The 13,647-nt window shown below is 40.3% G+C and overlaps 1 protein-coding gene across 5 annotated transcripts in view; it reads right to left on the bottom strand.

Annotated features, from left to right (window-relative positions):
* The window catches only part of lyst (lysosomal trafficking regulator), a 67,331-nt gene extending 53,735 nt beyond the window's left edge, over window positions 1-13,596 (bottom strand). For 4 of the 5 annotated variants that reach the window (XM_078273574.1, XM_078273576.1, XM_078273575.1 and 1 more), the window contains exons 1-3: window positions 13,521-13,596; window positions 11,865-12,149; window positions 632-720 (exon numbers count right to left, since the gene is read on the bottom strand). In XM_078273574.1, the coding sequence (XP_078129700.1) occupies window positions 632-720; window positions 11,865-11,945 (170 nt within the window). In that variant the 5' untranslated portion in view covers window positions 11,946-12,149; window positions 13,521-13,596. Of the gene's footprint in view, window positions 1-631; window positions 721-2,936; window positions 3,037-11,864; window positions 12,150-13,520 lie in introns of those variants that run through there. The other variant, XM_078273580.1, reaches the window with a different exon arrangement.
* Window positions 13,597-13,647: the final 51 nt, after the last annotated feature.

The raw sequence follows: 13,647 nt of genomic DNA, 5'->3' as shown, positions 1-13,647 counted from the left end.
AGGCTTCTTTAATTCACGCAGCATGTAGAGAAGATCTGGTTTGATGTTCTCTCCAGTTCCTTCTGAGTACCTTTCCTTATATACAGTATCATCAAGTAAACAAAAGGACAACAGTTGCTGAGGCCTTCCTGAGACCAAAGGCCATGTTAATGTACCTAGACAATAGCCCTTCGATGTTAAACCCTTAGCCTCAGGACAATGTTTCTTTGATGTTAAACTCTTATCCTATCCTTCCATCAGGACGATGACCCTAGATCTTACCTCTCAGTTGATTGTCAGCAAACCCTAATCTGACAAACAACCATCCAGAACCATGGCCTCCACCAGAATCAATACATTGAATACTAAAATGGTATATTTCCCACCATACAAATGATGAAAATAAATCTGTAGTGCTTTTGCAGTAGTTTCATTGGTAAAGACCAAAGTAACTGCATGTATGTCTGAAGGTACTGTTTGACTACTATACCACAGATGAAGTCCAATTTTGCCATTGAGGTGTTGATTTAACACCATCTACTCTTTGAGGATGCAGGATTCCATAATACAGCAAGGTGTTACCCACTCTTAGTGAGACAACACCTCCACCACAGTACAGTGTTGAAGATGTTACAATAATAATGAGACCTACCAGAATTTCAGTGCATCTTTGCTGTTGTTGGGGTGATGCTGCACATAGTGGAAGAGACAGAGGAAATTCTCCAGACCCTGAAGGCTGACCTGATGAGAGACATAAGATAGGAAAAAAGAATAGGAGCATGAATCAAACCCAGATTATTACTTGCACTCATATGAAGAGTAACTGAAATGAAAAAAACCACTACACAATAACAGTAACCTTTCAAATGATAACCAATGTTTGGCATTACTCTCAATGATTTCATGTTTTGTAATAGTTATAGATGATGGTACCGCCAATTATATTGTGATGTAAAGGCCACTAACAAATAAATAAAGTTAGACTTGACTAATGTCGTGTAGTGGAACTATTGCTCTAATATTGAATTATCAGGTCAGATGCAATGCTAAAAAGTCAGTAATTTTATTTCTCTTTTCTAACATCCCAATACAAAAGCACTGGAACCACAAAGTACCCCTTTGTACTTACACTCACATTTTCATTAAATGACACACAACTAATTTTAGATATTGCATTTTTATCTGTGAACAAACTTCCCCCTATTCGTGTTCCATGCAAAGGCTCATTACTCTGAACAATAGTCTGGTGGACAACACATTTTACAATTTCAAATCACAAATCAGCAAAAAAGAATAGCACTGGAGAATCCCTGAATCTGGGAAAACAAATATATAAATATAAGCTCAGCCTCGTCAGAGCGCTAAAATAAAGCAATCAAAAAAAAGAATCTTTCACAACCACAGCTGGCAAGACAATTGATGACTTTGTTAAAAGTGAGACAAGCCTTCTGACCGCTTTTAACTGCATTACCATTCCCAGGGTAGTGTGTTAATATTTAATATTAAGCCAGCGTCCTGCCTTCCCTTACACCACCCCGGAGCTAGCTTTACGTCTCTGCTAATCTGACACCATTGACTGGATTCATTCAGGCAACGCTGATCCATGACTGAAGTGGCTGCACTGGATGTCTGTGTCACAAAGCCAAAGAATAGACACCACACAGTACCAATCACATTACACACAGTCTGACCTACAATGGCATTAACAGGATACTGATAGGATGGAAAAAAACAAACATCTGTACATAAGATTAACAAAAATGTGAGGGCTTATTATAATAAATGGATGCATACAGAGGAGAAGTCTGTGGGTTCACTATACATCTGTTAAACTGGTGAACTTAGTTAATAGTATGCAAACTCTTTTCAAATAGCAATATATGTCACATTTTTTGCCTTTTAAATGCTACATTGCTTGTAAGGAAATATTGGTAACGTAGTAACAGGCAAACCAGCTTTAAAAAAAGGACATACTTTCTTTTTAAATAAATGCTGTGTCATGGTTCAAATTCATGCCAATGTGTAGCGTTGGCCAATGGCCGCAACAGTGGCCAGGCTAAATCAGTCAACCTAGGGGAAACACTGAAAACATAACTTTTGTTTGTTGACAAGAAACACTCTGCAGAGCACCTGCTCTTACTTTGAAGAAAGTATGCATCAAACCAGCACTTGCACTCAAATTTTGCAGGTGGCCTATAACCAGTACTAGCCAAAGATGATATCAACAAATATCAAAAAAGAGATAGAGATATATATATATATATTTTTTTTTTTCCCCCCCAATATGTGTACTTGCACCAGCATTAGTTTCCCCCCCGTGGCTTCACCACAAAAAAAAGTAAACTGGCAGTTAACTCCATACAAATTTGGACGCAGTGATATGTCATAGTGGCACCACAGCAAATCATTTAGCAGCATTGACACCGATTTCTACATAGACTTAATTCTGGAATCAAAAAGCAGAAAGTGACAAAAACAGAAAGTAATTGACGTAAAACGGCCCTTTAAAGAGTAAATATGGCATAATTTACAGATCTAGTGTGTCTCCTATTTTCTGTGTCTTCTTTACATGTCCTAGACATATGCATATCTGGCTATGCATATCCGTGAAACTGATTTACTCACTCTCCATGACAAATACAGGAGGGAAACTTTTTAAAATCGGTTATTCATGTGTCTGCAGCTAACTGTCACGGGGAGAACAGGGACAAGGCTACTGTTCTGGCAAAACCCAGCTCTGTTGTATAGTTACGTGGTGAGTCAACTTCCTTCCTGTGTTAGAGTCAGCAGTCACAACTGTCGGAGCAAGTTTTTAAGTTACATAGTGCCACCATGAATGGCATTAAAAGAGATGTAACCAGCAAATGAGCAATTTAGGCTAAAAAGATTAACACATTTATGTCCAAGTGTCAATTTTAAGTTGCCGGTGATGACGGTGCAGAGATGACCACACTCACCACGGTCAAGGACGGGCAGAGAGGGTGACACTTCAACAGCTGAGGCAACAACCCACCCAAGCAGGGAGAGGATGGGTGGGTAGGGGTCACTGCACACCAGGGGGCTGGACAACATCACACAGGGGAAACAGAAACAGGGAAGAGAAAGAGATGCATGGATCATGAGAGAGACAGGAGAGGACAGAGGTAAAACATGAAAGCTGACAAGAACATAAAAGGTGAAAGAAATAACTGCAGCAACAGATGACAGCAAAGATAAACAGGGGGAACAACTGGCAGAAAATCAAAGCTTCAAGGTTGCCAAAACTGCTATTAGTTAAAAAAAAAAAATAAGCCCTGCCGCTATGCACTCAACTATTAAAAGTTAATCTCCCAAAATGACTTGATTTGTCCTTGTGTTATCAGTGTACCTTTTGTGGCTGTATTCCTCAAATGGGAAAGGGAAACTGAGTGGTTCACGATAATACTAATTTCCCAGCAACAGGGTTGTTTTTTCCTCCGAGGCTCTAATCCAATATTGCAAAGCACTCGGCGTAAACCAGCCAGGGTGATTTGATAATGGAGAGGCTGCCAATACTGATTAATACAGCTTGGAGGGGAAATCAACTGTTCACAAAGCCCCAAGAACACATTTCTGTAAACAAAAAGAAAGCGGAAAATGAACTTGCTACAAGAATACACACTTAAGTTGGATGATAAGGTAGACACAAAGACCACAAATCCATCAAAATTGAGGAAAACCACTAGCCTGGTTGATACCAGACCCTTCTCAGTTATAACTGAAAGTGGGTCTGGGGAAGGTTCATTCGCAGCTCATTTCCAAAGGGGCGTCGCCAACGGACGCCGCTCAAATGCCTCTGCCTAGTCCTTCAACCAATCAGACCAACGATCCGGGTGACGTAGCAGCAACAGCGGCATCAACGGGTTGTTGTGCTTCGTTAGCCGTCACGTTGAATGTAAACAAAAAGCTGCTCGCCGTCGCTGCGCTATCGTCATCGTGTAAAGCCCGCCTCAATGGTTGTGATTGGTGCCTCAATTTGGAAAAATTGGAAATGGGCTTGAATGGGCTCTTGGCCAGACGGACTTGCAGAGCAAATCTCACATTTGCCGGAAGTTGTCAGGGCTCTCCCAGGCTAGAAAAACCACAACACTCAACACAATACTTCATACTCTCTTGCATGGTCCAGGAGGTCAGATTCAGCTACAGAACAGCACACCTGACGCTGACACTTGCTTAAGGACACCTCAGAAGGAAACACATTTGCTCAAACTTGCTTTGTTTGTGTACTTAAGTCTCTATTCTATTTTTCTTTTGTCAGAGGGTGGCTTTACATGACGAATACATGTTTAAATACTGAAAGCCTTTTAAGTTTCCGTAATTGCTTGGACGTGGTGGTTGTGACCTGTGTCTTTTACACTGCCTTTACCCAACATAGCAATCATAGGAGGCCTAGTCATGGGAGTCTGATGGTCACCCACACGGGTACAGACTTTCCTCTCAAATCAATTCTGGATAATTGGGTAGATTACAACTTGGCACAAGCAGTGAAAGCGATGTGATCCTGTCCTCGTGAGAGCGGACGTGGGGCGTTGGTTATGTAATGAGTTTTTTTCCCCAGTTTGAGATCCCTACTGATCTAATTTGACATTTGGATGATGAGCATCATGAGGAGCCGAACGTTCCGTATTCCCCCCCCATTAAGACAACAAAATGTCAAGAGGCTACCATCAAAAAGCTTGTTTGGTTTTTTGTCCATGTCAGATCCACACTCTCACAAACAGTGACCTTTATTCAAGCATAGCCACTGTGTAGGAAATGAAAATGTGTCACTCTCGGTTTCATTGTTTTCATTACAGGGAGATAGCATGCAAGCTGGTGTTGGTCAAAAATTATGACACAAACACTCTCTTTTGGCCTTCCTCCCCCCTGCAGAACTGAGAGAGGCTGTTTTCGAGAAAGAGATCTGACTTGATAACATGCCACTGAGTGGAAAAAGCTAAGACAGAGCAATGGTTGGACTCAAACCAGAGCTAGAGACATGAATTATTCATCCATTCAGCCAGTTGTTTGGAACAGCCCCGCAGACCAGAGCCAATAGGAGTTAAGTTAAAACCAAAGACGGAACAATATGCAGATGTGAAATCAGTTGTGTGGTCAACCAGCAAGCCTAAGGATGCGACTTCACTAAAGACATATTGGTAAACAACATACAAGAAATCATTAAAGTCACACCGCATAAAATGATTAATAATTAATAAGTAGTGTGATGATCACAAGACATGATGATCAGAGCCTGACTGCACGCGTTTGTTGAATTTGACTCAAAGAGCAATGTCATGGTGAATTTTAAAAAAAAGGAGTATTATTGGCAAATTACTGTGGAGTAAATGAAACAGCTTCATCGCATTAATATGTTGCCAGATATGTTTAAAATCAGTAGGCCTACAGTTTAAGTTCTAGTATATGTTTTTTTCAGGACTGAAACTTGTATAACTGTACATGTTTGACATAGTAGGAAGACTATGACTTGTTTGAGTTAAGAAGTTATGAAAGAGGACCTTTTGGTGTGAAACTTCCCACTCACTTGAGGTTAGGCATTACTAACCCTGAAAACATGAAGGTGAAACAGTTCCCGTCTGGTTGGTTGGTTTTTCAGTTTTAGGTCACTTCAGAATTTACTATTTGAAAAGTTCCCACAAAAATCTCCAAAAATGCCCTGAAGTAGTGATTCTCAACTGTTAAGACAGGTAATACTGTACTATATGTCCATCATTGTTTTGCTGAGAAATTATGCTGCCTTAAGGCTATACTGTACATAAGACAATTCATATTAGAACAATCCTCACTGACACTTAATGCAGATAGAGGCAGTTTGTTTGATATATACTAGTCAACGTCAAAACATGTTTCCATTTTACTAGACTGCTGTTTGGAAATAACAAGAGAGACTAATTAATGTTACAATTATTTGCTCGTAGTTGCTCTGATGTGGAATATGATCCATACACATCATTGAGCAGATATACATATTACAGCTGACCTTTATGCCACACAAACTGTACAAAACATAATGTCTCTGATAATACATTCATGGAAATAATGTACACAGCACAGTCTTTTACCAAAAGATCACAGAAATAAAGTATGGTGCATCTCACATTGTTCATTCATTTTGGGGATGACCATGAACCAGCACTGCCATCTTTACTCCTTCTTTAGTATTCACTCCATTTCGCCTTATGCTTTGCTCGACAAGTTTAATCTTCTTAAGACAAGGATTCAGGGCTTTACCGCAAAAGGAATGTAAAGCACAGAACTGAGCTTAGAAAGCTAATGAGTGCTAATGAGCTAAAGTATTGTGGGTGGAATATGTGACCGGATTTGTCCTAATTCCGAAAAATCCCTGTTTAAATCAGTTTTGCAAGTACAGTATCTGTTAGAGATTAAGTGACAATGTACAGACAATGGACATTTACTTTACAGCCACCAGGATTATAAACATCAACGTTAGAGTAGCTACAGTACAGAACAATACTTACAAGATGAGTCTAATGTCTTTTCAAATGCAGGGTCACCCATTACGTAAAAGATTCAACCAGAGTTAACATTAGTAGCCAAAGAATGCAACTGACTGAATTTAAGGTCATGCACGAGTGAAGCAGAGCCAGCAAAGATCAATTATCTGGAGTCCCTTGGTACCAGAAGACTGGAAAAGTGAAGTGTTCCAAACACCACACTTCAGTGTTTTGAAACATCCCGTTAGCTCACAACGAAACCAAACAATCCACAAGCAACAAAACCAGCGGTCCGTTTCAGGAAGGAGGTTTAACAAACTCTGAGTGTAACCCCGATCCCCGAGTTGATTTACCCTGAGATGGGAAACTCAGAGTTTTCGGTTTCAGAACAGCTGATATGAGTTGGTTAAATCAACTCGGAGTAGGTTCAGCACCACAATAAAAAGGCAGCATGAATGGAGCCATGATACTACGATTCACCATGGTAACAACCACAAATAAATGGGTCGGCGGAAATACTCATGCGCACATACAGCGAGTTAAAAAAACAACAACACAGCGGCTGCTGCAAAACTTGCAGAATTTGCGTGGGAGAAAATTGCTGCTAGAGTAAATGTATATTCCAATATAGTGTGTATCATATTTAATAAGTATAGCCTAATATTACTGGTGAAATGGTATTGAAGTATAATCTATTTCATTTAGGTGCAACACTGCGGATGAAAAAGTACTAGGCCTACTAATCCCATTCTGAGGCTGCAGCACCATCATTAACAGAATTATAATCCATAATCCTTTATTTCAAAGGGTTTACATTATTCACCTGCAATCCTGTGGAACTCCTTTTAAAAACGTTTAAAACACGTTTCAGAGCGAGTCACACTCTTCTGACGGCTTTACTAAAATGCTCCGCATCACCAATGTTGTAAAATGCGACACAAATAATCTGCTGGGATGTAAGAGCATAGATGGGTGACGTTAGTGATATGAGGACGGATAAGGTTATGTAGCCTAGGCTACATAACTGATCGACTGGGAAGAAAAACGATACCGCTCAAATAGGAAGTTATCTAAAAATTAAAATGTTGGGGTTTCAATATCATCTCCCGACACATAACACCCTGCGAATTAAAGCAGCTTCTTCATCAACGGGATCGTCGACAAAAGGAAATGCCATGTTTTGAGAAATAAAACGTTTTATAGTCTGCCTAACATAGTTAATAAACCAACAATTATTTTTGTATTCATGCCGATAACAAACTGCGCTAAAATGCGCCTGATACAGACTGAATGAATGAGAAAATTAAAGGGCGCTGTGTCAGAGGGAGGAGACTGAGAGAAACTCGAGGTTTCTTGAAGAAAACCTGCTCCCGACCAGGTTAGGGTCACAGGCTCAGTTACCAAGGTAACTGACTCTGAGGTTAAGTTACCTCTCTTTCTGAAACAAAAAACTCAGAGTTTCCCCTCATCTCAGGGTTAACATACTCAGAGTTTTCACTAAACCTGCTTTCTGAAGCGGGCCCCTGGTCTCTTGCTTGGCTCCTGGCCATCGAATCATTCTCCTAATTGACTATGCTCATTAAGATTCAGAGAGATTGGGCAGAAAGTGTCCCCACGGATACATTGATGCAAGTGTGCCCAAGGCAAATTCCCACTGTACCTGAACACACTAATATGGTAGTCTTGGCTCCATAAAAGAAAGCCATTCCAAAGAATGGAGAGAAATGCTTAATGTAAGAATTCCCATTATACTGAAGCTATAATGTATACACTTACTTAAAAGTAAATGCTACAGATTAAATACAAAAAGTTTTATTATAGCGGATTCTACGGTGGCCGCACGGCCGGCCAGGGCAAACACGCAGCAATGGCCCAAAACACATCCATTAGTAGAAACGTGCTGCAAATACAGAAACACCGCAAAGTAAAAAACACAAACTCCAAAAACACATGCAACAGGAAAACACTGCATAGCCAGTGAACACAACGGAAGTTCTCCAGGCCATCTGAATTTACAACATGATATGGCAGATGGCAGATGACATTGCAGGGAGATTACATTTATTAAGGACTTGACTTTGTAAAACAGCAAATAAAATAGATAACTATTAAAATGTAGGAACAGCAGTAATCAGGATTATGAAAGTGTATTTGTTCCACAACGGAGGGCAAGTGGCGCAGCGTGACTTTCTCACTAGGTGGGGATACGGCTCTATAGACAGCTCTGTGGCAGTTTTTGTATTATATAGTTGAATATGTTTAAAGGATTTCATTGTGAGGCTATTATCCTATTGTCGGTGATGTGCCAGTGTCTTTGTTCAGGTGCTGTGCACAGATCTGACACCCCGCCCAGTCGCCCTCATCCCCGGCTCTCAGGAGCTCGGTGCATGGCGGTGCCAAATTGCCGAAATGGAGTCTTCTAAACGGTAGTCCACAAACCAATGGGTGACGTCACTGCTGCTACATCCATTATTGTTATAGTCTATGGGCCAGAGGGGGCAGACAAAGAGGCATTAATTGACACTTATAGGGCGATATGAGGTCAACAATAGATTATGGTTGTATATGAAATGCAGTGGCAGCAAAGACATCACTGCAAAAAGTGGATCGACTACAGTATAAAGCATGATTATGTATAGGAGCTATATTCAACCCCCGTTAATGCAGTAGGCTAATAGAAGCAGGAGAAAAAGAAAAAGTGAGGCTGCAGCAGCAGTAGTTTCACACTTTTTGTGGTATCTTATTGATTACTGCAGTAGAAACTGTCTTTTCACCCTTCACGTTTCAATCTAACATCTGATCACACAATTTGGAAAAAGAGCAGCAGGACAAAGTCTTGCTGTCTGGTGGGCGTTAAAACAAGGGCATTTTCAGTTATTGGACAGTTTCCATGATCACTTAAATCATGTTTACCTGTATACTGAATGCAATGACTAGCAGACGCCACAGATGGTAGGAAGGTACAGTATATACTTGGGCACTGATGGGACTGGAGGAAAATCTAATGTACAAGCAGTACAACAGCATATATGTGAGTGCCATAGCCTGTCACTGTGTGTCCCTGTCAGATTCAATCAGGAGGGAAAGTTACGGTATCAGCAAACTAGAGAGTACAGCTGTGGTTCACTTAAACACACACACACACACACACACACACACACACACACACACACACCTTTGATCACTGTGAAAGTGAGAAGCAAACACATTTGTCTGACGATAGAGTAAGGATGCCATTATTTCCAAGAATGGAAAAACCCTACAGGCTTTCTCAGCACTCACTAGCTGATGATAAATGATAGCAGGTCTGTCTTTTTAAGAACGATTCGCACATGATAAATCACAAATAATGGACTAAAATAATGGCTGTGTGTGTGTGTGTGTGTGTGTGTGTGTGTGTGTGTGTGCGTGTGTGTGTGTGTGTTGTGCAGGGCAGATCACTCAGCCTGCAGTCTCAGTCTGATCCTAATCCAAGTCTCGTGATCTAGCTGCTGTTAGTTCTCTGACAGCAGGAGGGGGCTGAAAAGAGCTGTAGTGGCCTGACAGAGAATTCAGATCCACCCAGTACCAGGTAGTATCAAAACTTCACCAGTCAAACGATACCTGCATTCGATCCTTTTTGTAAATGCGGTGTGTGATTGGCCGACTACTGCGGCAGCTACAACCCACACAGTCTGCGGTGTGGTAACCAAAACGTTCAAAAGTATGGCTATACTACACACCTGTGGTGTCTGATGAAAATAAATGCCTAAATGGCAGAAGGATTATTTCAAATGAAGTATTCTATTGGTATCTGTATCACTTTTTTTTGTCCACTGGCCAAATGGCTAGTGAATGCTCAAATTTCAGCAGCCACTCAATAGATTACTATTGTATTTTTGGGTGGTGAGTGAAGCAAATCTACCAGCCACTTGCATATCTTACTAGCATTTGGCTGGTGCTAAATGTGTGCCCGGGGTACTGCTATTAGTACTGGCGTCATAACGTTTCTAAACGATACCCAGCCTTACTTCTGTAATACACCGACAAAGGAACAAAGACACAGGAACAAAAGTGCACTTGCGCAACACTCATAATGAGCCATCTGTGACTTACACCTGCCTCCACCTCTGTGCAGTGACTCACTCTGATTGTGCTTGTGCTGTGTACCAGTTCCATTTCTAGCTCTAAAAGTGGCGTCTGGGGACCTCTAGGAGGATTCAAGGCATGTCCTATCCCAAGCAACAAGGGGAATCATTTCTTTCAGTTATTTTTACTTCTTGTTCCTACCACAACGACAGAATGACACATATTGAATGACTCTCCCACCTCATACAATTTTATATAATTCTGTAAAAAATAAGACATATCTGAAAACAAATAATCTTCTCCAATTCAAAGGAGGAAATCTTATAAAAAAAGAGGCATCTGTATTCTCCTGCCTGTCTCTGTACAGATGTTTCATTTTATGTTTTGGGGGGGGGTCTGAGTTAATTTAACAGTAAGTTAAAGTAAGCAAGTAAAAAGGTACTTTAGCGAAATTCATTCTCTGCATTTAACCCATCCCTCAAGGGAGCAGTGGGCTGCCATTTACAGCGCTCGGAGATCAACTACAGATCTGAGCAAGTGCCTTGATCAAGGGCACTGACTGGAAAACCTAGTACATGTTTTTTTTGATGGTGGGGGAAACCGGAGCACCCGGAGGAAACCCACGCAAACATGGGGAGAACATACAAACCCCACACAGAAAGGCCCAGAATGATCTGGATTCGAACCCAGAACCTTCTTACTGTGTGGCCAGAGTGCTAACCATTGGGCCAAACAATATGATATATATATATATATAGCGCCACACATTTTGCAACAGCCTGTTCTAGTTCACTTGCTGTGGAAAAACTGAGGCAAAACAGTAATTTAGGCAGCATAAATGACAAGCAAAGAGCTGAGTAAAAGAAGGTCTCTTAACAATGTTTGCCATGTTTGGATGATATAACCTTAGTTATATTACTAATCTCATACTAACACCCAGCAACTGTTTTAGATGCAATATTTGGTTATGGTGTGTCAAATTCAAATTCTAAACAAACAAGACACCCTCTATTTCAGAGTGAGCAATAATAAGTGTGCTGTAGTTGCATGTAGAATCAGGTATATAATTTCCTATGTTCTAATTCAAATTAAATACTGTATACGGCCAGTTTTGCAACTTAAACATGATAAAGACAAATACTTTGTATTCATCAGAACAAACAAGATATACCTTACTGTATTCAAGACTTTACAAATAAAATTTCAGATTTCTTAGGCTTTTTTCATGACCACAGTAGCCCTAGAAACTAAAAGTAAGCATCACCACCACCCAGAGAAAGACACAGAAGCTGGGCCATTATCGCACCGGCTTCTGCCTACATAGTGTCTGCCAGCAGCGCCTACCTGCAGATCCGCTCCTTGCAGTCTACAATCCATGTACTTTTCCCACGCATATGACAAATCGGTCTGCTGTGGACTGGCCATTTCGTCCACACCTCCAGGTACAACACCAGTCAGGGCGTTGAGGAACTCAGGAATGACAAAATTCTCTTTTTGGCGTCCTCTCTAATCCTCCATGTGGGTGAAAGTGCCTCGGACAACACCGAACGAAGCCCCAAATGTTCTCCTGAGTCACTCATAGCAGATTCATGGTTCACTGCGCTGCTTTTCCACTTTTACATTGTGATTCTGTAGAAAAATACAAAGTGTCATGGGTTAGCACAATAAGATGCAAACGCCTCTTTCGCTTTAGGCCCATGCACTCTGACATACTGACAGTTGTTTATGACGCACTTAAACCTGACTTGAACTCGGAGCTTCTGTAGCATAACCAAAACAAAACAGACTCAAGCAATACACTCAGCTAGCTAGCTAGCTAGCTATCTGACAGAACCTGCGTCAAATCCCCAGGCAGATTGAAGCAACCCATTTCCGGTTTGGGATTTTGTTTTCAAAATAAAATCATCTAAGGTGCAGTAGATAATTATAATGAAGACTATAATCTCACTAGAAACCCCAATAAAACATTTTCATTAGTTCATTACTACATTCTAACAATAAAGACTTACAAAGCTCACAAATGCATTTAGTTGAGAGGCAGTGATCATTTTCTCACATTAATGAATAGTATAGATTGGAATATATATGTAAAACTGTCTAAATGTGTTGTGGATAAATTACAATGCAAGGCCATTTTTTTGCATAATTACACACAACACTTCATAAATACATATAAAGAAAACAATATGCGCATGCATGTAATAGTAAGCATTTACGTCTCCATATTTAAAAATGTTGAGTCAGTTGCTAGTGAGATGATTCTAACCCTATGTTCCAACCATATCACACCTCTACACTTTGCAATTTCTCAAAATGATTGACCTAAAAAGCAGTGATAACATAATAATAATAATAATAATAATAATAATAATAATAATGTTACTTGTTAAACACGTTTATCTTCTCTGCTTTAAAGTGACAACTTCGCATATATTTAAGATGCATTGGCAAACCACCCAATCAGCTGTGGTATTAGTTACATTTAGTGTGACGTGTTTATACGAATGATATTAATTTATGTACCACAGACTACGTGCTTACTTTTCATTGAATGTATTCTACAAGGTGAGATTGAATTTCTTCTCAGAAAAAGTTGCACTTGTTTTATTTTGAAAGTTATGCTCGATAGTTGTGTGTTTATTGTTCTAGCTAGCTAGCTTGACCGCAAGAAGCAGATACCTCGATAATGTTAACCTTAATATTTGCATAAATACTATATAAGCTTTAGAGCCGCTATCCCTAAAGGATTCTACAACCTATTTTTATTAACAACATTTATTTCCCGAATTTGAGTTGAGTTATCTTCCGAACAGTCATAACGTTAGCTGTTGCACCGCATCGTACTGTGTAAGCTGTTCAAACTGTGCAGCACAGAGAAACGAATACATATCGTTAACGGCCTTTACCAAAATAAGCAGATCGTCCGCTAATAGCTAGTTACATCTTTCTTACATTCGGAATGTCCCGTTTTAAGTGGGGACAGTTAATTTTCATACATACCCTTCGTTCCCACAAATTAAAGCAGCTAATGCTAGTCTTCGCCCAGCAGACTGACAGATGCTGTGTGGTTTTGCCCTCAGCGATAACTGCAAGGCAGTCACATACAATACTGTCGCTTTGCTTGAAC

Source organism: Sander vitreus, chromosome 17, assembly GCF_031162955.1.
Source record: "Sander vitreus isolate 19-12246 chromosome 17, sanVit1, whole genome shotgun sequence".
Classification (NCBI taxonomy): Eukaryota; Metazoa; Chordata; class Actinopteri; order Perciformes; family Percidae; genus Sander; species Sander vitreus.
Note: the sequence above shows the minus strand (reverse complement) of the source record. Positions and strands in the feature narration are given on the sequence as shown.